This window comes from Melampsora larici-populina (genome assembly GCF_000204055.1).
Source record: "Melampsora larici-populina 98AG31 unplaced genomic scaffold MELLAscaffold_16, whole genome shotgun sequence".
Lineage (NCBI taxonomy): Eukaryota > Fungi > Basidiomycota > Pucciniomycetes > Pucciniales > Melampsoraceae > Melampsora > Melampsora laricis-populina.
The window spans coordinates 606,769-630,900 of record NW_006768780.1 but is presented as its reverse complement, the minus strand read 5'-3'; the positions used below and the strand labels follow the sequence as shown (position 1 = coordinate 630,900).

General features: G+C 36.9%; 6 protein-coding genes across 6 annotated transcripts; 4 read left to right on the top strand and 2 right to left on the bottom strand.

Moving 5' to 3' along the window:
* Positions 1-359: 359 nt before the first annotated feature.
* MELLADRAFT_85968 (uncharacterized protein) lies at positions 360-1,666 on the top strand (the record flags this gene model as incomplete). The annotated part of the gene is made up of 7 exons (XM_007409587.1): positions 360-372; positions 460-565; positions 635-727; positions 808-1,028; positions 1,146-1,217; positions 1,315-1,364; positions 1,472-1,666. 7 exons carry the CDS (start codon positions 360-362, stop codon positions 1,664-1,666), a joined length of 750 nt encoding a protein of 249 aa, XP_007409649.1.
* A 2,508-nt stretch (positions 1,667-4,174) lies between these two features.
* On the top strand, positions 4,175-8,534 carry MELLADRAFT_85967 (uncharacterized protein; the record flags this gene model as incomplete). The annotated part of the gene is made up of 13 exons (XM_007409588.1): positions 4,175-4,233; positions 4,281-4,307; positions 4,429-4,431; positions 4,505-4,546; positions 4,640-4,767; positions 4,867-5,085; positions 5,189-5,327; positions 5,413-5,597; positions 5,690-6,564; positions 6,632-6,781; positions 6,854-8,203; positions 8,314-8,399; positions 8,504-8,534. The coding sequence occupies 13 exons, from the start codon at positions 4,175-4,177 to the stop codon at positions 8,532-8,534; spliced, it is 3,294 nt and encodes a 1,097-aa protein (XP_007409650.1).
* A 2,255-nt stretch (positions 8,535-10,789) lies between these two features.
* MELLADRAFT_85966 (uncharacterized protein) lies at positions 10,790-11,522 on the top strand (the record flags this gene model as incomplete). The annotated part of the gene is made up of 5 exons (XM_007409589.1): positions 10,790-10,869; positions 10,956-10,983; positions 11,079-11,318; positions 11,391-11,468; positions 11,514-11,522. 5 exons carry the CDS (start codon positions 10,790-10,792, stop codon positions 11,520-11,522), a joined length of 435 nt encoding a protein of 144 aa, XP_007409651.1.
* A 3,314-nt stretch (positions 11,523-14,836) lies between these two features.
* MELLADRAFT_106078 (uncharacterized protein) lies at positions 14,837-15,250 on the bottom strand (the record flags this gene model as incomplete). Its single annotated transcript, XM_007409443.1, has 1 exon — positions 14,837-15,250. One exon carries the CDS (start codon positions 15,248-15,250, stop codon positions 14,837-14,839), a length of 414 nt encoding a protein of 137 aa, XP_007409505.1.
* Positions 15,251-16,820: 1,570 nt separating this feature from the next.
* On the bottom strand, positions 16,821-17,525 carry MELLADRAFT_106077 (uncharacterized protein; the record flags this gene model as incomplete). The annotated part of the gene is made up of 4 exons (XM_007409442.1): positions 16,821-16,901; positions 16,987-17,062; positions 17,147-17,269; positions 17,389-17,525. The coding sequence occupies 4 exons, from the start codon at positions 17,523-17,525 to the stop codon at positions 16,821-16,823; spliced, it is 417 nt and encodes a 138-aa protein (XP_007409504.1).
* A 1,811-nt stretch (positions 17,526-19,336) lies between these two features.
* Positions 19,337-21,121, top strand: MELLADRAFT_85965 (uncharacterized protein; the record flags this gene model as incomplete). The annotated part of the gene is made up of 6 exons (XM_007409590.1): positions 19,337-19,490; positions 19,556-19,694; positions 19,770-19,915; positions 20,061-20,177; positions 20,349-20,477; positions 20,577-21,121. The coding sequence occupies 6 exons, from the start codon at positions 19,337-19,339 to the stop codon at positions 21,119-21,121; spliced, it is 1,230 nt and encodes a 409-aa protein (XP_007409652.1).
* Between the last annotated feature and the right edge of the window lie 3,011 nt (positions 21,122-24,132).

The following is a 24,132-nucleotide window of genomic DNA, read 5'->3' as shown; positions in this document are numbered from 1 at the left end:
CTAAGATTTTTTCATTAAAGCCGTCTGTTGAATCATTCCTGAGTCCTACTGTATGCAGTAGATCTAAACTGAGGATTAACAAGAAACAAAAGTACTGTATAAGGAAATAAAGAAACTGAAAAGCATGAAATAAGATTATGTAGTTTGTTTGGACAGAATTAAACTTTATTTTGTACGACTTTGATTTTGAGATCAGTGACTGTCATCGAAGGACATCGATCAAGTTTCTTCTGCAATCCGATTTAAACGATTTACCAAACCAAAAACAATGAGATTCGAGAAAGCAAGCCAGGGTTTAACTAATCCTAATCCAACCGAATCACATTCTCATGAACATTCACATACTCATCAAATCGATCATGGTCGTCTTGAGTGGATTCCTACACTCTTTCAAAATCTAAATTTAAGACTGAATCCTACTGAATCACTTTTTCTTGGGGTTTTTGGTTTGGGGTTTAGATACACATGAACATTTAAATCATCCTGGAAAGTTTACGGAAAGAGATTTACCAAATTATAGTGGTAGAGATTGGATTGAAAGATCTTTTACTATTGGAATTGGTGGGTAAGTTGAAGGTTTCTAATAGATTCTCATCAGTTTCAAACGAAAAAACAGAATTGAGAATTGATTGAGGATTGGATGTTGGTTTGGTAGACCAGTTGGATCTGGTAAAACTGCATTAACATTAGCTTTATGTGAAAAACTAAGAGATAAATACGAACTAGGGTAAAGATTCCACAAACCTTCTTTCCAGTTCTCAAATCCAACTTTAACTTACCCCGATTCATGTTGTTTTTTTGTTAAAGGGTTTTAACAAATGATATCTTTATACCAGAAGATCGAGATTTCTTACACTCGAAGGGTGCATTAAAAAACCCAAATCAAATCATCGCCATCGAAACCGGTGGTTGTCCACATGCAGCTATTAGAGAAGATATTTCTGCAAACTTAAACGCTTTGGAAAACTTACAACTTAGGTTCGGGTGTGATTTATTATTGATTGAAAGTGGTGGTGATAATTTAGCTGGTAAGTCAAAAACGAAAAAAAACGTACGAAAAGATGGTTCACTTTTTTGAAAGTCGGGTTTTGATTTTGCTTTTTGTTCCTTTGGTGGGATGGGTGGGGATTGGGTGTGGTATATAGCTAATTATTCGAGAGAATTGGCTGATTATATTATTTATGTGATCGATGTGGCTGGTGGTGATAAAATTCCAAGTTGGGTTCAATCTTTTCATCTTCCACAAAACCGACTTCAAGAGTGATTGATTGATTGATTGGTTTTGGATGATGATTTTTTTGGTTTCTTTAACAGGAAAAGGTGGACCAGGAATCAGTCAAAGTGATTTACTAGTCATCAACAAAGTAAGTAATACTCTAATGCCCGCCCAAAAAATCTCACCATTCCTCTCTTTTTCAAAAACTTGAACCACTATAATAATATTCTGTGGATCTTTTTTTGGATCACTTAGATTGATTTAGCTGAATATGTTGGAGCTTCATTAGAAGTGATGAGAAAAGATTCAGATAAGATGAGAGATGGAGGTGCAACGATCTTTACGTCTGTTAAACATGGTGAAGGGATTGACTCGATTGTCAATTTAATTTTATCGGCTTGGGAAACAAGTGGAGCAAATCAATTTGAAAAATATATGAAATCTACTTAAACTGATTGATTTCTTGATGAAAGGTTTATCTTGATGTTGGTTTGAAAAGGGTTTAAGGTTTGTTCAAATGGAATCCAACTTGTTTGGTTTAAGATTATCAGGTCAAGATTAGTTGATTTTGATTCTCCCAGGTTATCTTTTGACTGCTGTTTTCTTTTTCATTCACTGCTTGATGTTTGGATTACAAAGTATTCAGAAGAGTTCAAATCCAGACAATTTAACAGACAAGTAACTCCGTCCTATGTGTTGAACATTTTTTTGGCTTCAAACTGACATCCAAACCGGACCATCACGCTCAGTTTCCACAACCTAAATTCTAAGATGAGGAATGAATGAAATCAAGGGACAGGATTGGATCACCAGTCATTCCCTGGTTGCTTGATCCTTCACAACATGCAGGTGTACACAAAGGATATTGTGAATTGAAGATGAACCTATGAGCTGAGTGTCAATTCAAAACCCCACCAATACAAGCCTTGGAAACCTATGGACATCATCAAGCATACCCATTAGAATGTTATGGTGTACAGTTCTACAGATAGTTTTCAGTAGAGATAGAACCATTGGGAAAAATAAATGGATCTTGCAGCTCACTATTTAAGGGTTGATTTTTGATTAAAGTGAAAAATCGGAGTTTAATAAATTAAGGATTCATATCAAAAGAGCAATGTTAAGGGCCCATTCACTTAAGGAAATTCTGACCAGAAATCACATTCTGTAAATTTTTTAATGCAAAAATGAAACATGCACCACCAAATAAACACTTTAAATTTTGCAGAATGTGATTTCTCACCAGAAATTGCTTAAGTGAATGTGCCCTAAGTGTTTTGATTAAGCACTGTAAAATTTCTTCAAGATAATTGACACTTTTAGGGTACAATTACCGGATAGTTGTTGAGGGTAGAAGTTCAGGATAAAGAGGTTAGTTAAAGAGATGATGATCAATGGATTACAGCTGTTTGCATAAAAAATGCTGTCGCCCTCTTTTATTTTTTTATTTTTTTTTAAGTTGCACTAAAAATTACCAATGTAGATTCTACATAAGCTGTAGTAGGCTGTACTCGACTTTTTCAAGGGTGCAAAGTTTGTGAAAGATCCTGAAAGATCACCAGTATTGCTGCCCTTGTATTCGAGATGCACAAGCTTTCTCAACCTTTGGAATGGTTGCAAGCAAAGCTCAGCATCGCAATGGACAACTAAATCAGCGCTTTTTCAAGCCTCAACGGTGAGATGTGTATAAAGGGCACTTGAACTACCGCAGGTCAATGGCCAAAATAAGGTGAATAAGCGTCACTCGAATAATTGGAGAGGGTATGTAGAAGGTGTATAATCGGAGAGGTGGGGGATTAAAAAGGGGATCAGCACATCAGCACATCATGATCAACTTACAGCTACTCTTATGTAGAATCTATGTTGTTAATTTCTAGTGCAACTTAAAAAAAAAAAGGGCGACGGCATTTTTTATGCAAACAGCTGTAGGAACAAAAACACAAAGGATAGATCAACTACATAAGGGTAAGGTGAGATAGAACAACACTTTAGGCCACTAATTTTTTTAGACACAATTGAAGATGTTCCAGTGAACTACCACAAGGATCAAGTTGATCAAACAATATTGATGATACTTATTTTTACATGAGAGTTTTATCAACTGAATTTCTTGATATGTTATGATTCTGATGATGGAATTATAAGAAGCTTTCTTCTATTTTGATGCATTAGGATCACCTGAAAGCAGTGCCATGGGTCATATAATGATTCACCTACACCATGTATATATTTGTGTAGCATGTCGACGTGCACACACAAAAGACTTTCCTTAGACCCTGTAAAGACCCATCAAAGAGGTTCCACAACAGGTGCATCTTCCCCTTATCAACTGGGACATTGAAAATCAGTTGACCCCAGCTGATGACAAAGGATTCCACAAATCCTATGAATAAACCACTATTCACAAAGGGCGCACAACAACACTCTCAGTCTAAATCCGACCAAAAGACTTTGAGATTTAGATCAAAACTCTCCGTGTGTGCACGTCGACGTGCTACACAAATATTGACATGGTGCTAGGTGGAGTTGCAGTGATATTCTTTAACAGGTGTCTTCACCTGGTATGTACCACTATGTACTCCATACAGTCTCCTCAAGGAGCACAGAGCCTTGTCTTGGTGAGCAAAGAAAAAAATTGAACAAACAAATTCAGTGAGGTTATGTTGTCTTTTAGAATGCTTGTCAATGTGACCATGTTTGATATTTGAGAGTTCATTAGATGGTCTTGTTGGTTGTAGAATGAAGCTAGATAGGGAATTCAAACCCATGGGACTATTTCAGATATTTTCATCCATTGTTTGATATCCTTCTTACTGCATTCACTGCTACTTTTTCCAATTCATCTCTTGTTCCACCTTGCCATCAAGTGCTAAGTTGATTCATGATGCAAAATATCTTGGTGATTCTGTTTCAAAAGATATTGATAGAAATCTCAGATGTAAAGACTTGTTTGAAGTGATGGATCTCAAGTACAATATCATGGTGAGTGTCAAGAGGTGCCAAGTTGGAGGATCAGTGTAAACTTTAAAGTGGCGGTGCTATTAAAGCGGATCACAGTTTGAAGTTACACAAACAAACAAACCATCCAACTGTATGTAAACAACTCAACTTATCAACTTCAACTCAGCATATCACTCCCAACTTCCACATCAAATCAACATCAGCTTACACCTTTCCAATCCCATCAAATTCAACTGATCAAATCGTTAAAGCATGTGAGTTGATCAACCAAGACTCTCTAAAACATTGGTGAATCTAATCGAACAAAAAACTTCATTTCAACTTCAGGTTCGGTAGTGGAAGAAGAACTGGTGGAAATGATTTTATTGAGTAATCCATTAGTTTAAGATACTTGGTAAAAAAACAATGAACCTCAAGATCTGACTTTTTTGTGTGTGTGTGTTTCTTTTGGATGATCTTTAGTCGAGAAGAATCAAAACATTTTCCTACTAGACCTGTTGATCGAGATAAAGCAGAAGCCGAATTAACTCTTAATATTAAAAAAGCAACCTCACCTGAAGAAACTGCACCAAAACAAAAACATGTTAGAAGTTTAGTCTCAAGTGTTTCTTCTTTAAAAATTATCGATCATCAAATTAAGATTAACTTACTGATTTTGATAACTTTTGGTTTGATTTTTTTGAAAATAGAATGTATTGTTTATACTTGGGATTATCATTCTTCTGCATCGATTTGGACAGGACTTAGAGTTCAACCTATCTTAAGTGATGAAGTTCAAACTTTTAAAGCTTTGATTATGGTACATAAAGTTTTACAAGAAGGTCATCCGGTCACTGTAAGAGAAGGACAACAACAATCAGGTTGGTTAGAAACTTGTGCAAGAACGATTGGCCATGATGGATTAAGAGGTAAGTTTATCTTTTTACAAGATCAAGTCTTTTAAGTTTATCAAGTTTGGTACTTTTCTAACAAATCTCTTGTTTTCTTTTTTGGTTTGGTTGGTGGAATTAGGTTATGGTGCTTTGATTCGTGCATATGTTTCTACTATTTTGGCTAAACTTAGGTTTCATAGACAACATCCTGAATTTAATGGATTATTCGAATACGAGGAATACATTTCATTAAAGAATATAGATGATCCAAATGAAGGGTAATCAAATTTTCATATCATCAAGAGTCCTATTTTTTTCAGAATTGATCATATTGAATAATTCTAATTTTTTTGAATGATTTAGTTATGAAACTATTACAGATTTGATGAATCTTCAAGATCAAATCGATTCATTTCAAAAATTGATCTTTGCACACTTTCGCGGTTCGACTAATAATGAATGTCGAATCAGTGCACTTGTACCTCAAGTTAAGGAAAGTTATGGGATTTATCGATTTATCACTAGTATGTTGAGAGCCATGCATCGTCGTAAGTGGATTTGATTTTAAGCTTTTATGATCTGATGAAGAGATTGATCGACCGGATTGATTGGGTTTTCATCAATCAACTGTCTTTAATAGGTACGGATGCAATGGATGCACTTCAACCTCTACGAGAGAGATTCAACGCTCAGCATTCTAATTTACGAAAGTTTTATTACGAGTGTAGTAATCTCAAGTATCTTACCGGTCTCATCAACGTTCCTAAACTTCCTCAAGAACCACCTAACTTGACGAATAGTGGAGATGCACCTGAATTACCAAGAAGACCAGCAAAGACACCAGAAGTGAAACCGATCCCACCTAAACCTGAAACACCGGCTCCTGATATAGCCGAACAAGCAAGAATGTTAAAAGAGTATGAACAAAAACAAGCCTTACTTCAAGCAGAAAGAGATGCAGAAGCCAGAAGACAAGCTGAATTACAAGCTAAACAACAACGAGATTTTGAAGAGATGCAACGAATGCAAGCTGAAAGAGAAAGAATGGCACAAGATGATTTGATGAGACAGCAGATGGCAGGCATGGCAGCGGGTCGAGTAGCTGAACTGGAACGTGAGATCTTAGCGATGAGAGGACAGTATGAACGAGATCAAATGATGTTAGAACAGTATGATAGAAGAGTTAAACAACTTGAACATGAAATGATGATGGTCCAACAAAACATCAATGCACAATTATCATCGAAAGATGAGATGATGAATTCGCTACAAGATCAAGTGACTTTATGGAGAAACAAATATGAAGCGTTGGCAAAACTTTATTCACAATTAAGAACTGAACATTTAGATATGTTAAGTAAGTTTAAGGCAATGCAATTGAAAGCTAATAGTGCTCAAGAAGCGATTGATCGAATGGAACGAATGGAGAGGGATATCAAAGCTAAGAATCTAGAACTTGCGGATATGATTCGGGAACGAGATCGAGCTAGATTTGATGTTGATCGACTTAAGGCTGTGAGTGTGATGATTCAAGACTAGGTTCTTTGTCGGATTGGTTGGCTTATGGTTGGATTCGGAACAGAGTCATAAAGATGAAATCGAACGATTGAGGCGTGATTTGAGATTTGCCGAGGAACGAGCAGAAGATGCGACTCGATCACGTAGCTCAGAGACATCGAGCGTGATTGCCAAGTACAACCGACAATTGAATGAGCTCGAAGATAGCTTGAGGGTGAGTGTTGGATGTTCAGATGGATTCTCATCACTCACTTACCTTGTTTCTTTTTCTGATGATCGACGGTAGAGTAAACAAAACCGAATTGAAGAACTTTTACGGATGGTTGACGAAAAGACTTTAGAAGCCTCTAGAATTGCAGATGAAAAAGATCAAGAATTGTTAATCTTACAGGAAGGCATGGATCATACGATTCGACAAATGACCGACATGTCACTCAATCAAGGTGAAACTGATCAAGCCTTAAATGCTCAAATTGATAATTTAATTTTAGATAATCAAAAGAAATTAAATGCGATTATTGATTCGATCATTCAAGCATGTGTTTCTAGAATTGATGATGCGATCTATGAATTAGAATCATCCATGCAAGCTGGTAATGAATCAGCTACACCTGAATATACTTTATCTATGATTGAAAAAGCTCAAACGATCTCCATGGAATTTGCAGCTGTGTTTGGATTATATCTAGATGGTGCACCGGGTGGTGAACATGTTGAGGTGATCAAAACATCTAATAGTTTAGCCAATTGTATTGCCGAAGTTTTAGTGAATACTAAAGGGATCACCAGGTTTGCATCAAATGATGAAGCAGTAGATGCAATGATTCAAGTTGGAAAATCATCTGGAGATATTTCATTAAAGTTTTTTAGTAGTTTAGTTTCTTATCGATTGAATATGTTGACACCACAAGCCAGGAAAGAAATGGTCGTCAAAGGAAATGCTGAAACACGTACTGGACTTCAAAACTTATCTGCAACTGTTGAAGGATTAATTCCGAAAGGATCGACGGATTTAGCTAAGACGAATGGAGAGATTGGAGAATTAGTTGATAGAGAAATGACAATGGCAGCTCGAGCGATAGAAGAAGCGACTAAACGACTTGAAGCACTTATGTCTAGACCTAGAGATCAACGTCATACGGCTATTGAGATCCAAGTTCATGATGCGATTCTTGCTGCTTCTTTGGCTATTACAAATGCGATTGCAAGATTGATTGCAGCTGCAACCGAATCCCAAAGTGAGATTGTTGCACAAGGAAAAGGATCGTCTACAGCTCAAGCGTTTTATAAACGGAATAACCGATGGACAGAAGGATTGATTTCAGCAGCAAAACAAGTAGCTTTTACGACCACTTATCTCATCGAAACAGCCGATGGAGTCATCAATGGAACTCATACTTTAGAACAGCTGATTGTAGCTTCTAATGAAGTGGCAGCAGCTACGGCTCAATTAGTTCAATCTTCTAGAGTTAAAGCTGAATTGATGAGTAAAACTCAAATGAAGTTAGAATTAGCTGCTAAAGCGGTCACTGAAGCTTGTAAAGCTTTAGTTAAACAAGTTAAAGCTATTAGTGCAAAGAATTTAGAATTGAAAGATCGAATTGATTATAATCAAATGCCAGTTCATGAATTCAAAGTAAGTGAATTTGATGAGATTGACGAAAACAGTGTTTAGAAATTTGGATTTTTGGATTTCCAGATGTGTTGAAAGTTGTTAATGATTGATGATGTTTCTTGTTTTTTTAGGTAAGAGAAATGGAAGTACAAGTTTCGATTGTTACATTGGAAAAAGAATTGGTTGATGCCCGTAGGAAATTAGGAGAGATGAGAAAGTAAGTGATGGTTTGATTTTTGAAGTTGTGATGAATGTCTGGGGTGTTTTGGTTTATTGATCATTTTGATGAATTGATAATGTGGATTTTTTTTCTTGTTTCAGGGCTGGATATCATACTGAAGATACGATTTAACCAAAGGAAAAAATATCCAAAGATCTTTCATTCGGAGAGACTACAGAGAGAGTGTGTGTATTGTTTTCTAAGACAAATATGAAAGAGAACTTGGTTTTATTGATGTGATTGATTTGGTTAGTTTGATATAAGAAGAAGGTTAAAGAAAACTTGAAGGTTTTTTGAAGTATGATCAAGTGTGTGTGTGTGTAAAAAAAATCATTGTTTTCTTTTACATTTGTGAATTTATTTTTGGTTTGATGTAATTTATGGTTGGACTTTTTATCACATGCTAAGCAATATATGGGCATACCTGAGATGTCTCAGTTTCATTACTTACTTGCAAATACTCAAGTTTCTGAAGGCTTTTGTTTGAGTCATGAAAAAATTGGTTTGATGGGTGTGCTGGATTATGATTCTTCATGAACTTTGAGACATGATAAATACAGTGAGTGGTTTTTGTAAGTATACTTTGAAAGCAATGGGTACATCTAGTTGCATCACTTTTCTTCTCCCTGGGGTGTTTATCATTTCAGCCAAGTGAGCACCACTCCTTGGGAGCGAGGATTGTTGGAAGTGTGCAAAATTTTGCAAAAGTGGGTTCAAAATGCATACATCTATGGCCGTCACTCAGGTTCATCTACACTCATCTAACACTCTGTCCAAGCTTCTTTGCACCACTTGACTGGGATATGTCAGCATAAACAATGCAATAGTTAAGGGCCAGCAGTGAACAAAACAGAGTGCAAGATGAGGAGAACTTACAACAACTCTGATATAGGAGTGGTATCTTTTTAGATTGCAAACAAATTCATGTTCACAATATTGATACTTTCTCACTTTTATGATTGTGCTTTTGACCTTTATTCCAATCAAATTAGACGGCTTGTGCTGAGACATTTTCTTTCTACTTCAATCACAAATAATTTGTCTGGATGTGTCAATGTCTATCTAAAAAACTTGTCTTCTGCAATTGTTCATTGTCCTTTACAATGGCTATCAGCTATTTAATAAACACATTAATGGCTCTCTGATCATATATAATACCATTGATTTTTAGTCACCTCAAGATCAATTTCAACCACTTTCAAACTAATTGATATACATGGGTTGTTTTGAAACAGTACACAACTTCTTTTACTTGAAATCCCAAGAACACTTGTTGCGGTATATTTAGGTATATTGGATAAGTGAATTTGTAGGCTGAAAATATAGTTGCTATATATCACACAATAACCACAAATATCTTTGAGTTATCATGAGAATGTAATATTAAGCATTGCCAATTGATGTATAGAAATCCTGACAAGACTTGATGATGTTATGTTGAAAGGACTATTCAAAAGGTGAGAATGGTTGCTTTTCATGTTGATAGATACAATTCTTGCACTTTATGGATCAGGTTCACATTTACCATTTTCTTGTGTTTGTAAATCTTTGAGTAACAACCATATGTAGGCCTGTCCCTATTTAGGTCTTTGATTTTTTGCTCTCCTTGTGAAAGCTTTGTAAATTTTTGGATGTTCCAAGCAAGAAGAGCAGGTCCCACATACACATTGTATACAAGGAAGCCACCAGACACCACCTCCCAAGGTACAGATTGGTGTGATAGAAGGTGGTGTTTGGGTCATTTTTGTCGGGAGATGCTTGCACCCAATTCCAACAACACCCCAATATTCTAGGACCCAGGAAAGCTCCTCTGGAGGTTTGTGAAATAAATTCTGGTGTTGATTTTACGAGATTCTGGGGTCATGATTTCAACCCTGTAGCATCCCTAGCTCCCAAGATACATATATCAATGTAACAAAGGCCAAGCTTTGGAATTGGGCCTTGGAGGCCCAAAATAAATTTATGCCTGTGCAATTTAAGTCGCGGTTAGCAGAGCAATGGAGCTCAGACACATATCTTGGAATAGCCCTTTGCTCTGTGCATCTTTTGAAGTGCTCTGCCCCTTCAGGTGACCACTGGTGTGTAGTGTAGAACCCAAAAATCTAAAATTGGGTTACGCCATAAACCTTCATAGGAGCTTTCCTGGTTCCCAATTTCCTGCACTCCAGGCATCTGGCATTTCTTGTGTTTATTCTGTATTTCTGAAAGGCGACCATATGTTTTGGCCAGGCGGACGCAGGTCTGCGATTCCAGGCACCGTGCGGGCCACATTACGTGCTCGACAGTTCGCACCTTTCGGTACCGCAGATAACATTTATTGATCGCCTGCATACAGTCAATAGAAGTCAACCACTTTGAATCAAGCTTCGAAAGAAAAATCAAAGAAGATGCCAAAAGTAGTCTCGCGATCAGCAATTTCAACTAGTGAAGATAAACAAGCATTACATTCAACTTCAAGATTAATAGTGTAAGTGAAGAATCCAACCAAAAGATTGACTAGGTCACCCATATTGATGATGACTTGAAAACTTGATAAACCGATGACCGTACAAGACATTATTGTCTATGTGGAGAATTTATAGTAAGTGAACAAGAGAACAAAGATTACGACCAAGAATTGAGATAGAAAGATAAAGAAACTGATATAGATATCTTGTTCTTTTATGGAAAGTTTAGTTAGTGATAGATAAACCGTTAAATCTTTTACCACGTAGACCCATAGATGGAACTTATATCATTCGAAACATTTCACCTAAAAGATCATATAAACTTAATACACAATTGAATCAAACACCTATTTTGATGAAAAGGGATGAAGGATTTGAAAAACAATGGAGGTTTAATTGTTTTAGATGTGGACTTATGATTGGTTATGAAACTAAACTAGAAAAAGATTCGTTTACTTATATTTTACCTGTAAGGTGTTTCTGATATTTTACTTTTTGTTTTGAAGGCTTTTTGATCGATTTGATTTTTCTTGGTTTTTAGGGCGCTTTAACTGAAATTCAATCTAGTTTACCTTCTGATGCATTGGATTTAGATCCAGCTCAAACTCTGAAAGAGCAGGTTGGTTGACTCATTCGTCTTAGTTCTCTCGTAGACTTTGAACAGTCTCATTAACCTCACTCAATGCTTTTTTCCCCTAGGTTCTGAAAAAGCAGTTGGAAAAAGAAGATGCGAGAGAGAAAAACTCAACTTTAAAACCTATGGAAGAATGAACCTGGTTGACGATGACAGTTGATTTTACTTCAAAGAAATATTTGATTTGGAGGTTGTGTTAAATGAGTGACTTTTTGGAAATTTAAATTTTGTATTATATCCTTTTATAATCTTATCACAATTGAAAAACAAAAAAATCAAATCAAACAAGATGGCAGATAACATTTTTAGAAAGAGTTTCCGAAGGGTGTTGAGTTTTCGTGAGATTTGAATTCAGGAAGTGGTCTTTTTCATTGTGATCTAAACCATCTTTTATACCAAGGTAAACTTTCACCACGTATAGCTCTTTGGACTCCTTCTTTTAATTCTGTATAATGATTTGGAAAAGAGTCTGAAGACTTCAAAGATTCGGGGAAAGGAAACTAAAAGAGAACCGATGATGAAAGAATTAGCTCAATTTTTTTGAAAATTGTTGATGAATGAAAATCCGATCACAACCTTTTTTGAGATATCTCCATTTTGAATAGATTTTAGAGAATTTGTAAGTTTAGTAATCCCATTCACTTGATCTTGAATCGTTAAATTCTGATTAGAATAAACTGAAGGATTTGAGGTTAATCGATCAACAAGTTTTTGTAGTGATTGATTAAATTGTAAGTTTGATTGATGAATTCTTAATGGGTCTGTTGGCCATTGATTTGAGATAGTTTTCAATTGAGAATATAATTGTTTCAGTTGGTTCGATTGACTCATTATTTTTGGTCCGATCTTCTGAGCTTTAGAGGTAGCCTTGAACACTTCAATTGTCGTTTTTGGTGGGAGTCTCTTTCAAGCCGATTGCTGACACCGCGGGAATTAATAAGTATGAAGCCCGATTGAGCGAAGTTGCGGTGTCCGAGTCCGCAACTTCCTTCAATCACGGGTCTCGTTTGCAATACGTTCACATTACGTTTGCAGGTTCCCCTCGAGCTGCCCTCACGTTTAGATATGTAGACCCTCATAGATCCTCAAGTAGAAGAAAAAATTCGTCTTTCATTTTTGTCCTCTCTTTTTGTGGATACTTTCAATCCTCTTTTAACGTAAGTCAAACAAACTCCTGCTTCACTGCATCAAAATCCAAAACAAATCTCTGATACTCTTTTGAAATCCTTTTTTCTGTCTTAGGTTTTCATAAAAACACATGATGATTTCACTCTTTAGAATTCTTTCTTTTGTTTTGACAAATCAACTCATTTACATTTCTTTTCAATCATAAAATTTCTATGTAAATTACTCTTGTAGCTTTGTTTTCCTTCGTTTTTTTCTTTCTTTGTTTGATTCACTTTCATGCTATGAATCATGTATCTTTCTCAATTAATTCAAATACCTATCCCCTCTTGTTTCTCTTAATCAGAAAATCTACATGTAGGATTATGATTGTCCTTTCTCTTCCTAATTCTTATATTTGCATTTTTTTGTTCGATTTCGATTCTGTTTGTAATCGTTCTTTGAAATCGATCTCGAATTTGATCAATTTATTTGTGTTTAGACTTTGTTTCGATGATCATGTATGGAAAAATACCTCAATCAGAATGATAAACAGATCTATCTCAAAGGATCGATACAACAAGTTGTTGATGTCACTCAAGAACCATTGGAGTTAACCTTATGTGGATTTGAGAACAAGCTAAGAATGAGCGTGTTGATAAGTTACTGGTGTGGTTAAGGTCCCTTTTGAGGCCTCTGATCATCATGTGAAAGGAACTGAGGGAGACGGAATTGTGACAAAACAGGATAGTACATGATACATGAAATTTGACTAGACGTGCGCATACAGGGCAGCCCGAGGGGAACCTGCAAACGTAATGTGAACGTATTGCAAACGAAACCCGTGATTGAAGGAAGTTGCGGACTTGGACACCGCAACTTCGCTCAATCGAGTTTCATACTTATCAATTCCCGCGGTGTGAACAAATGCTACTCGTTGCACCAAAACATGCGCCTGCCGGTTTATCGGTATTTAGCCCCGCGGGATGTCTCGGTACCGCTGCGGTATTCAACTTTCATATCCAGGACTCGGAGCGGCTGCTCTTGAACATTGTCTGTTGGCATCGAACTACTATTTACATTCTTGGTATAATCTCCAGACTCCCTCCTTGCAATTCCCCAAAAGAATTTTAAAAAATTCTATGATCCTATCTTACTTCTTTGGGCTCCTCTGATCCCTTGTCAGGATAATGTGAGTCTAGGGCTTTAGGTTGATCATGAGCTATATTCAGTTGATTACCTTGTGCCTGAAAGCTTGGACAGGTTGTGTACATGTAATTAGATTGAACAATCGAGATTTTGAAAGGAATAGTGACCCTAATTTGTATTGTTCAACTGGTTGCCTATCCATTACAATTTTGTAATCTGTTATCAACTTGAACCAATTATGTCTAACCCTGTTATGTAAAGGACTGGAGCCCTGAATACCTCATTAAGTTGATGATATATTACTATTAAATATGAAATCTTTGACTTCAGAGTGGTTAATCAATAATTGGTGATTCCAATCATCATGAACTCACAAGCCAAGCAAAGTACATCACTATTGAGTTCTGGAACTTGGTCTATGTTTGAAATTGGGGGCAAAAACAAAGGGCACTGTGTATTGAGGTGAATTCATTAGTGACAACCTGTGACAACTCAAAAGTCTGTCAATGTAGTTTTCAATCAGTTTGTGATAACCATCAAGCATAATATTAGACTCAAAAGTTGAAATGGCCAACAGTTATTTCAATGTCGTAGATGTGAACCCCATGGGACATATAGATGGCTGTTGAACTTAAGAAGTTGAGATGTGATTTCTTGAATGTGGAAGAACTTGTAATTTACTAGACTGAATACCTGATGAACACAATTACATTGAATACTAAAACAACAAAGAACTCCTTGACATGATGAACAATCTGATGAAGGGACTAAACTTGTTGACTGGACAGGGTTGGGATAAAAAGACAAGATAAATGCCCTAGTAGATGGGTTGTAAAAAGAATGAAACATCAATCAAGGCAGAAAACCAAGAGAAAAAGCACCACAAGAAGATGAGGATGTCCCCAATTTTTCCTTTCTGACAATGAAAACAAAAGATTGGAGTTGTTTGAAACTGTTTGAATGACACTTCAGTCCAAAAATGGACACAGATTGATATGTTCAATTTAACTGCCCAAGGCATCACACTATTCAGATTCTAGAGATAACAACTAGATGCAAAAATGATCCAGTGTTGCAATGGCATCACCTGAATTCCTTGCTCAATTATCCGGGATGGATGCAGAAATTTTGTTGTAAGCTTCTTCTTTCTTCTTTCTTGATGCTGATGTACCTGGGTCACCCGTGATCAGTGGGTTAAATAATGAGTCCTGAAATTTAGGACAAGTAGGTCTGCATGCCGTCATATGGTCATGTTCCTTTGTTGTCCATGGACAGGCATCAGGATCTTCCTCATTTCCACATGTCCTACACCGCGCAGAGACAACCTTATATTTCTTGGTACATTTTGTGTGACCCCTATTATGTTCACACCGCCAAATCTTTCCGCACTGATATTCCCTTTCTGGCGTTACCTCCATATTATTACAACCATGACGGCAAGGAGTGATACCACACTGTACACCTAGGATGAATGTTAGTAGGACCAGGGCCTTGAGGCTGACTTTTGAATTCATTTTGCTGTAGAATAGCAAATGTATTTAGAAGTTTTCAGCTGTCCTGAAAAGAAAAGGAATGAAGGAACGAAAAAAATGCATCAGTTCAATACATTTGATCAACTCACACCAAGAATGTATATAGTGTCTGACTTGAGTTGATTATTCCAATTTTGAAGAATGTGCATGAGATTGCTTGGTGTTATCAGCTGAAAATAGGAAGAAGTCAGTAACCATTTCTTTATCACTTGTGAGAGAGGACAGTTGAGATGGTGATTGGATACTGGGTACCAGAGCACTCAATTGTGAATAGCCAAGAATCATTATACAAGTCAAACCTGATTTCCAAAAAGTTGAAGGAGAAGTATGAGATGAAGTGAGAGATGCACAGTTTACCTCTTTTCCACACAAACAATCTCTGCTCGATCCTGGGACGCCAAGTTGAACAAAGGTAAGAGAACAAGAAGTAATTAGATTGAATTGAACAATGATATAGCGTGTAGTATTTCCACTGAAAATGGACTAAAGACAAGAATTTACCTGTTAGAATCAATGAGATCTACGGGCTGCTTTCGCATAAGAAACCAGGGAAGACAGGCCTCTTTTTGAGCACTTTGGAGCACTGTTTGCCACCCTTGTTGCTGCTCGTATCGAAATGAGATAAAGTTTCATGTATGCCCCAAAAGTCAACAATCAACATTCAAGACATTTCCTGAGACTATCTTATAAGAGGTTCGTCCCTTAGAAGATCTCAACTCAAGTAGGTAAAACATTTTCTCATCTTTATATTTTACTGCGAGGTGCGTTTTTTGTGCTGTTTCTTCCACGTGCTGCTTCGTGTTCCGATGGATTTGAGCAATTCTTTGAAAGCTATTGATGGAAATTTAATCAGATCAATTCGAGTCTCAAGACCTTTTCCGATCCCAAATCATCTATACATATCAAAGAGAAGTTCTGGTCCACGGCTGTTGATCAGGACACGCGACGTTCGGATAAACGATTGCGCCGCCAGGGTGGTGGTCTAGTAATCTTGATATCCACTCAATGATTTTTTTTTTTCGAAAAAAACTCAGAGTCACCCAATGTTGCATAGTACGCAAGCTCTCATAAAATTGGGAGTAAAAGGCCTAAAAGCAGTTTTCATGAATGACATAGAAGTTCTCTCGAGGATACATATGTACAAAAGACTTTAAAATTCAAAGTGGATCGATGAGACATGTGTTACAGCTAGAAAGAAATTAAAGAGTTCACCACCAAGAATTCATGATCAGTACACAATTTAAGCCAAGAGGAAAACTTAATTCAAGATTGTTTGTTTCTCAAACGCTTGAGCTGAAAGTTAGATATGTGGATATAGCTCAATCTTGCTCCATTGCATGAAAGGATTCGACGAGATTGAGACAGAGGAAAAAATGTCAATGATTTGCACGCTTATAGAGTAACATATAATTACACATCAATTCCTTTTCTTGAATGTCAATTTCAGATGAACTTATTTCTCATAAAGCACAATGTGAATGAAAGCAAAGATTTGGCTTTACAGGAATGCACGAATATAAGTAAAAACAAGTTATAGACCACATGAAATCCATCATTGTACCGTCACACTAGCAAAAGTAAGAACAAAACTGGGTGATGTTTGACTTCCTCCAGCAGTCAGAATACTTCCAGGCTAAATAAATGTAAAGGGTAAATAAGTCAAGCGGAATTCAAGAAAATTGTATAAGTCAACTTCGTTTCCAAAGCACATGACTTACGGTTGGTCCACATTGTTGGAGATACCACTGGTATCCACTTTGACGATCAGGACCGCGCAAGAGACGTCCCCAAGAACTAAAGAAATCAAAAAATCAAATTTAATACAAAAACTTGATGCAAAACTTTTATGATCAACTTATCAATGAGATTTTTTCTTACAGTGAAATGTCGGAATCATCAGTTGTAGAGACAGTCACTTTGCAAGTCCTAAATGTGCTGGTGATAGAAGCAAGACTTGGTCGAATAAACTGTGCCTTAGGATCGCCAAGACGCAAGAGCGCACTAGAATATTGTTAGAAAGGTTGAAGAAAAAAAGTATCAGAATAAATTCAATCCAAGACAGATACAAAAACGGAGAATCTATTAATTTGTTTTTTCCTCACTCATTACAATCCTCGAACCTCATCTGTGGAACGCTAGAGCCGCAGATAGCGTCACCTATTGATCCATTTCGAGTTAACTTTATCGGAACAGTACTAGCCGCAACATATCCGATGGAAGCAACAGCTACAATGACAGATCGAGAAGAGAACTTCATGAGGAGTTATGGGAAAAGTCGATATATATTTATAACAGTAGTAATAAGATTGGAAAATTGCTAGGTGAAGTGGTTTAGTTTTCTGAAAGTTAAGTTTCAAAGGAATGGTGAATCAAAAACAAAAATGTGGAGAAACTCGGAGATCGATATTTTTGCATCTTAAATGTCGGAGTTTCTTTGATCTACATAACACCTTCCGAATCCTACGCGACTCGATTTTTATTGATCCCCTCTATCAAACAAAGAAAACATTCTGTTGAAAAGCGAGGCTTGCAGGCTTGTACACCCTTCATTATCACAATAACTGAGATGTTTCATGGAATCCAGGAAATAGTATCATATCGATGAAACTTGTGAACTTGGGGATATTTTTCTCATTCACTGGACTGGACATTTGAGAGATTCCGCCGACCCGAGCCATTCAATCCTTTTCATCCAACTTTCGATTTCGACTTCTTGTTAAAAAGCGGTGTTATGGTTCATTATCACCTGTCTGAGCACCGCATATACTGATTTGATTCCCTCGCTACGCTGATTGATTTCATCTTATCATCTACGTTTCCAAATGCTATCTCTTTTGAATATGATTATCACACATACTTCTTTTCACCCTATACATTGCAGACATAAGAATAGTTGCGGATTAGCTACTGCATTTAATAGTCACATTTGAAAGATATTCCACCTAGCATTGAGCTTGGAGAAAATTGTACTTGAGACAGGTAGCATTCATATTTGAGACATTCAAACCAAGTATTATCATGTGATCTCGGAGATTAGAACACAATCAAAACCTCACTGAGCAAGTCCTTTTTAGTTCAAGGTGTTCCAATGCAACCCCTGACCCGCAGCGCAGTTTACTGCACCGAACCTGCGCTGTTTCGACAAGGCCGGCAAGGAGGCCTGGGGTTAGACTCGGACCGCGAGTCGAGAAGATCCGGGCCAGAAATGCCCCGGAATATCGCCTCGGACTACTTTTGGGACATGATGACATCACATCCATGATCCAAGACGATTGCCGTGCGGGCAGGCCTCCTCGTGAATCTTCTTGTTGGAGTATGTACGCCAGTGAGGGCCCGTTTCGCCAAATCTTCAAAAAAGGTCAGCCGAGCTACATTTCAGAAAGTAGCCTTTTGCAAATCGGCAAGACACAAGTGACAAAAAACTTGATGTCATCTCGGCTTTAAAAGGAATCTCGAACGTATTTATCAATCATACTGTCGCTCTCCTGTGATAATCATACATATCAAAACAGATTGAAAGTTCAGAATTGTCGATGATTGAACTTGAAGGTTCAGCTTCCAATTGGTTTCGAACGCTTCAATGATGTGTTTTTACATACCATTTTTCCTACGAGCAAAAAAAATATTATCTCACATCTTCATCATTTCGCATTTCCTAGGATTGGTTGATTGGTTGATTTGATTTTTGTTATAATTTACCTCGATATATCCTATACAAACATTCGAGAAGTGAGTCTTGTTTCTCTAATCTGCAAGGTTGAGGCTTTCTCCGAACCAGGGTATATAGAAACCAACTTGAAAGCATTTGAGTATGAAGTCTTTCAACTTCCAATGAACGTTCGGAATCATCAATGTTATGTTGATCGAACATGATTGCAAATTGCTTCGAATGTTGCTGACTTCAGAAGTGGAACATAGCAGTTATAAGCATTCCATTCATTCAACATACATTTTTTTTGGTCAAATTGAGAAGATCGATCGATTGATCTTGATCACTCCACCTACTCTTCACTAATACCTCGGCAATTGTCTGTGTCGTAATTTTTCTTTCAAAGGTTTTCAGGCACGATGGGTTTTAATCACGAGGTAGTAAAGGTTGATTCAATCAAAGTGGTCTCTTCAGTCGAAAAACTTCCTACCACTGAAGAGCAAAAATCTAGTTCAAAGGTCGGGTTGAACTCAAAGGATGGTAATCAGATGGTTCACAGAATCATTGTGGGAGGTGAGTTTTATATTCACATAGCCACAAATAACAAGACTGATTAGTTTCAAATGTAATTTTTCTAGGATATGCTGGTATCATTTCGATCATTGAATTCGATGAAACCATTCAACAATTAGTCGAGATGGATTCGTTGACCGATTCGATTGTTGGAAAATCCCCAACTTGGATTACCACAAGCCATGATGGGAAACTCTTCTATAGGTGAGACAACGGTCTGAATAATTCATCATTATCACTATCAGAACACATTTGAATTTACTTGGATCTTAATTTAAGCTCAAATGAAGTCAACGATATAGATGGTAAAAAGGATACAGGAAGCATCTCTTGCTTTAGATTGGTTGAAAGTTTACAAAAACTTGAATCGAAAGAAAAGAAAACTTTAAAGATTGAACCTATTGATCGAATCTTATCAAGTCCAGGTACAGTTTCGCTTGATATCTCTCCAGATCAATCACAACTTCTTGTGGCTTCATAGTAAGTGATTCTACATAAAAATCAAATCCTCAATCAAGATCATTCTGATTGATGATGTGTAAATTGGGTTTATCGATATCATCAGCTTAGGAGGGACAGCTAGTCGTCATGAGTTAAACTCGGATGGTACATTCAAGTCGAAGGATAAATCGGATCAAATGTTCAGTTATCATGCAACAGGTCCTCATCCCGTAAGACAAGATCACTGTGAGTCATATTCGGATGATTTCAACTTGACACACAAATAATCAGTTCGTTCTTGTAAACATATTCTGATCTTGCATCTTGTTATTTTCTCTTTCTCAGCTTACATCCATCAAGCTCGCTATGACGTGAGTATATTGATTAAGGTCACAGATGTGGATTCAAGCTGATAAGATTGTATGAACAAGCCTACTGGTCAAGTTGCAGCATTCACAGATCTAGGTGGTGATCGAGTTTACTTTCATTCAGTTGATAATCAAACTGGGGAGCTTACTCCAATTGAAACTATTGAGCTCAAACCAGGTAGATATTCTAATCATCTATGTTTTGGACATCATATTGACAATCATTCCGAAACTCATTTTTGACAATTCTGTTTCTGTTTTTCTGCTTACTATACAGGTTCTGGTCCGCGTCATTTGATATTCTTTGTGGTCAATGAGACCAGGACAGATATCTATTTAATTTGTGAATTATCGAATGAAATTCTTTATCTCGAAATGAATCAAAATTCGACAAATAAATCAAGAAACATCAAACTCAAACAAATCTTGAGTACTTTACCTACCGGAGTTAATCCTGAAGATACAACATTTACTGGAGGTGAAATCGAACTTAGTTTTGATGGAAAGTTTTTATATAGTACAACTCGTCAAACCGATTTAAAAAAACCGACTCAAGAAAATTCGATTTTGATCTTCAAGAGGGATTTATCAAATGGTAAATTAGATTTGAATCCAAAAGAATTGAAACTTAATTTAATGGGTCATACTCCTCGTCATTTTTCTTTTAGTAAAGATCCTAAACAAAAATTAATGGTTTTAGCTACTCATGAATCTAATTTGATTGGCATCTATTCTCGTGATGAATTTAATGGTGAATTGAACTTGATTCATTTGATTGATGTCAAGAGTTTACCTACTGTTGCTCAGTTCATACCTTTCTGATTCATTCTTGAAAAAAATCAAGTCAAAGGGATTGGATTATATTGATGTTTATATTCATGTGTAGTAAAGGGTCCTTCTACTTTGTAATATCCTTCTCATCATCATATGAAGTGAATGTGGTTTAGGTATTTTGTAGCTCTGATTGAGTCAAAAAGATATTGATCTTCTTAATGATTTGAAAATCTGTGAACATTTGTTCTGTGAGTCCATTACAGTCGAACCCGCGCAATTGCATACCCGCGCAGCTGCATAACCCGTGATAATGCATAGAAAAATTCCTCAATCTTGATGCTTTTTACTGCCAAATTTGACAACGGGATTTCATAACCCGTCAAAATGCATAGGAAAAGTCTTCCACCCAAATTATGTGATTGAGCAGGTTTGACTGTACATATATCTTATTGACCTACACAAACTATATATATGATGGGGCGTGCAATTTTTCCAAACACCCATTTCCAAACATTATTGTTTGGAAATCATGTTGTTTGGAAAATCAAAGATTTTCCGGGGTAATCTTTAATTTTCAATACAATCAAAAATATTGTAGTTCACAAAAAATACAGTTGAAAAAAAAGTCCGAAAATTATATACCTGTACATACATTAGGGGTTTCAAGTCAGAACACTTTTGTGAAACTTTTCAAAAAACAGACAAGTTTCTGGAATTTTGCGGTGTTTTTTTCCTGCAAATATACAGTCAACAGCATTTGGGACACCTAAAAGGGTGTCCTGATTTTTTTAAATTTACGGTATATTTTGCAACATTGGACAACTTGTTGGACTGGAAAATACTGTAGATTTCTTGAATTGAAACCCCCTATTGTTGAAGTTTACATCCAAACATTTTACACCCCTGATGTTTGGGTGTGATTTACATCCAAAACAGATAGATGTATTCCAATCCATAACAGATTGATGGTAACCAATCCACAACCAATTGGGGGTTGGACAGAAAACCAACTGACCAGTTTCTGAAGTCCATTGAGTTGTGATTCAATTTTTTAGGAATACTCAGGAACAATTGCTAAAACAATTACAAAGCCAACAAAGAAACTTGGTGTTTGGTTTGCTTTGCAAAAGAAATCATCAAAAGTCCACAGGTGGATGGTGTTCTTGATAATTTCAAAGCACAATCAATCCAAAAAACAAAAGCAATTTGTGCCACTCAAGCCACACAAACAACATATTTACACCTTTCACAAAGCAGAGCCAGGTACCACCTAGTCTCTTTTGGAGCTGAGCTCAGTTGAAAATGCCCGTCTTCAGACCCAAACACTGACTTTGAGTGACCTGGAAGAGCAACAGGTCTGTGAAACCTGCACAGTTGTTTCCGGTCATCTTTGACTTGCTTTGACTTGCTTCTCAAAGGCACAAAACTGGTTGTTTGGGTTTTTGCCCAACCCCTATTGATATCTTGTCTTGGCCTATGTTTGAATAACTTGCCATCTGATCCACTGATTTGGGAAACAAGGGGCTTCACTCAAAAGAGAAGTCCATGCAAGCTTCTCCATGACAACAGGAGTTCCCCATCGGACCAAAACTCATGTTTTCAATGACATGATTTGAATCCAATTGAGATCAAGCCTAATTATTTTAAGCCAAACATTTGAACGCCCCCCACGTGAGTTGGAACCCACTAGGCCAATGAGATCTGACAGGCATTGTGGTGAACATGATCAGTCTCACCAAAGATTATTTTATCATAGCCCTTTCTGTGTGTCTGCATTAAAGACACCACCAATAATATTTGCTCAGGATTCTTTGGAGGTTAGGGGTCAGAGGTCACAGGAAATGAGGCCAATCAAGATATTATACTGTGCTAAATACACAAATAAATGATTCCTCAACAGTTGTACCTTCTAGTGTTGAAAGAAAATGTCACCCAACTTGGTGCTGTAGTCGATAAACACCATCTGCATGATTGAAAGTTTGGATGGGTTGAAGGTTTAATCTAAAACAAAGATAAATTGCTCCAGGTAAACCATTTCATCCAAAACCCTTTGATACCTTGAATTTGTATGTATGAGAACGTCTGACTCAAGCAAATTGCTGGAAAAAACCATTGGTGGAAAGCACCATAGAAGTTGAAGATATAAAGATCTGACAACACACACATAGCCCCAAGGTGTTCCAATTGAATATCTGAATGTCTATTTCACACAACAGTGGGTCAGCTAAGCTAGCCGTAGCTGAGGTGCAGCTGTGCACAGCGGTTTTTATTGCCTGCTGCTCTCCTTTGGGAGCATAGCTCTTTGAGAGAGCACACAGTAGCGCTACGGGGGCCAGGGAAAAGTCTGTCTTTTCAAAGAGCTACACTCCGGAAAGCCTAGCACCGTTAGCTCCTGTGCTGGGGTCAGAGCTCATTTGGGTATGATACACCATCATGCGTGATGTTATGAATCAAGCTTTTAATTTATGAGAAAAGTCAATCACATGAATCATCATACTCAAATGCTCCATATCCATTGCTTCCACCTCAAGCACGTAACAAATACATCATCCAAGAGGATCAGACAAACCTTGAAGAAAAAACACATTCCTTCCAAATCTTGAGAAACCAAAATGACGGAATTGACATTGATGAGAACAACACGACCATCAACTCACTTGATCAGCCTACCGACATACCTTTGTACGGAAATTAAGATCATCACGTTGATCTCAAAGAAGATTTTTGTGCAGCCCTTTTTAATCATTCAGAAGTTTCAGGGTCTACTTTCTCAAATCAATCCAATCTATATGATCAATATCAACTGCATAATGTAATCAAAGAAGAAAGTGATGTTCAAACATTGGAAGAACTTGAAGATTTAGAAATTGATCAATTTCTGAACCAAGCATGAAAGCAATTAAAATACGTAAAGATCTCAACCATCAGCCAAGACAAAAACGAACCAATTCTGATTCCAAAACCATCTGATTTCATAACAAAGCATCAAATGAAATCAATTGGTTAAAATGTGGAGAAAGCTATTTGATTTATCAACTTGAATCATATTGTCCTACTTC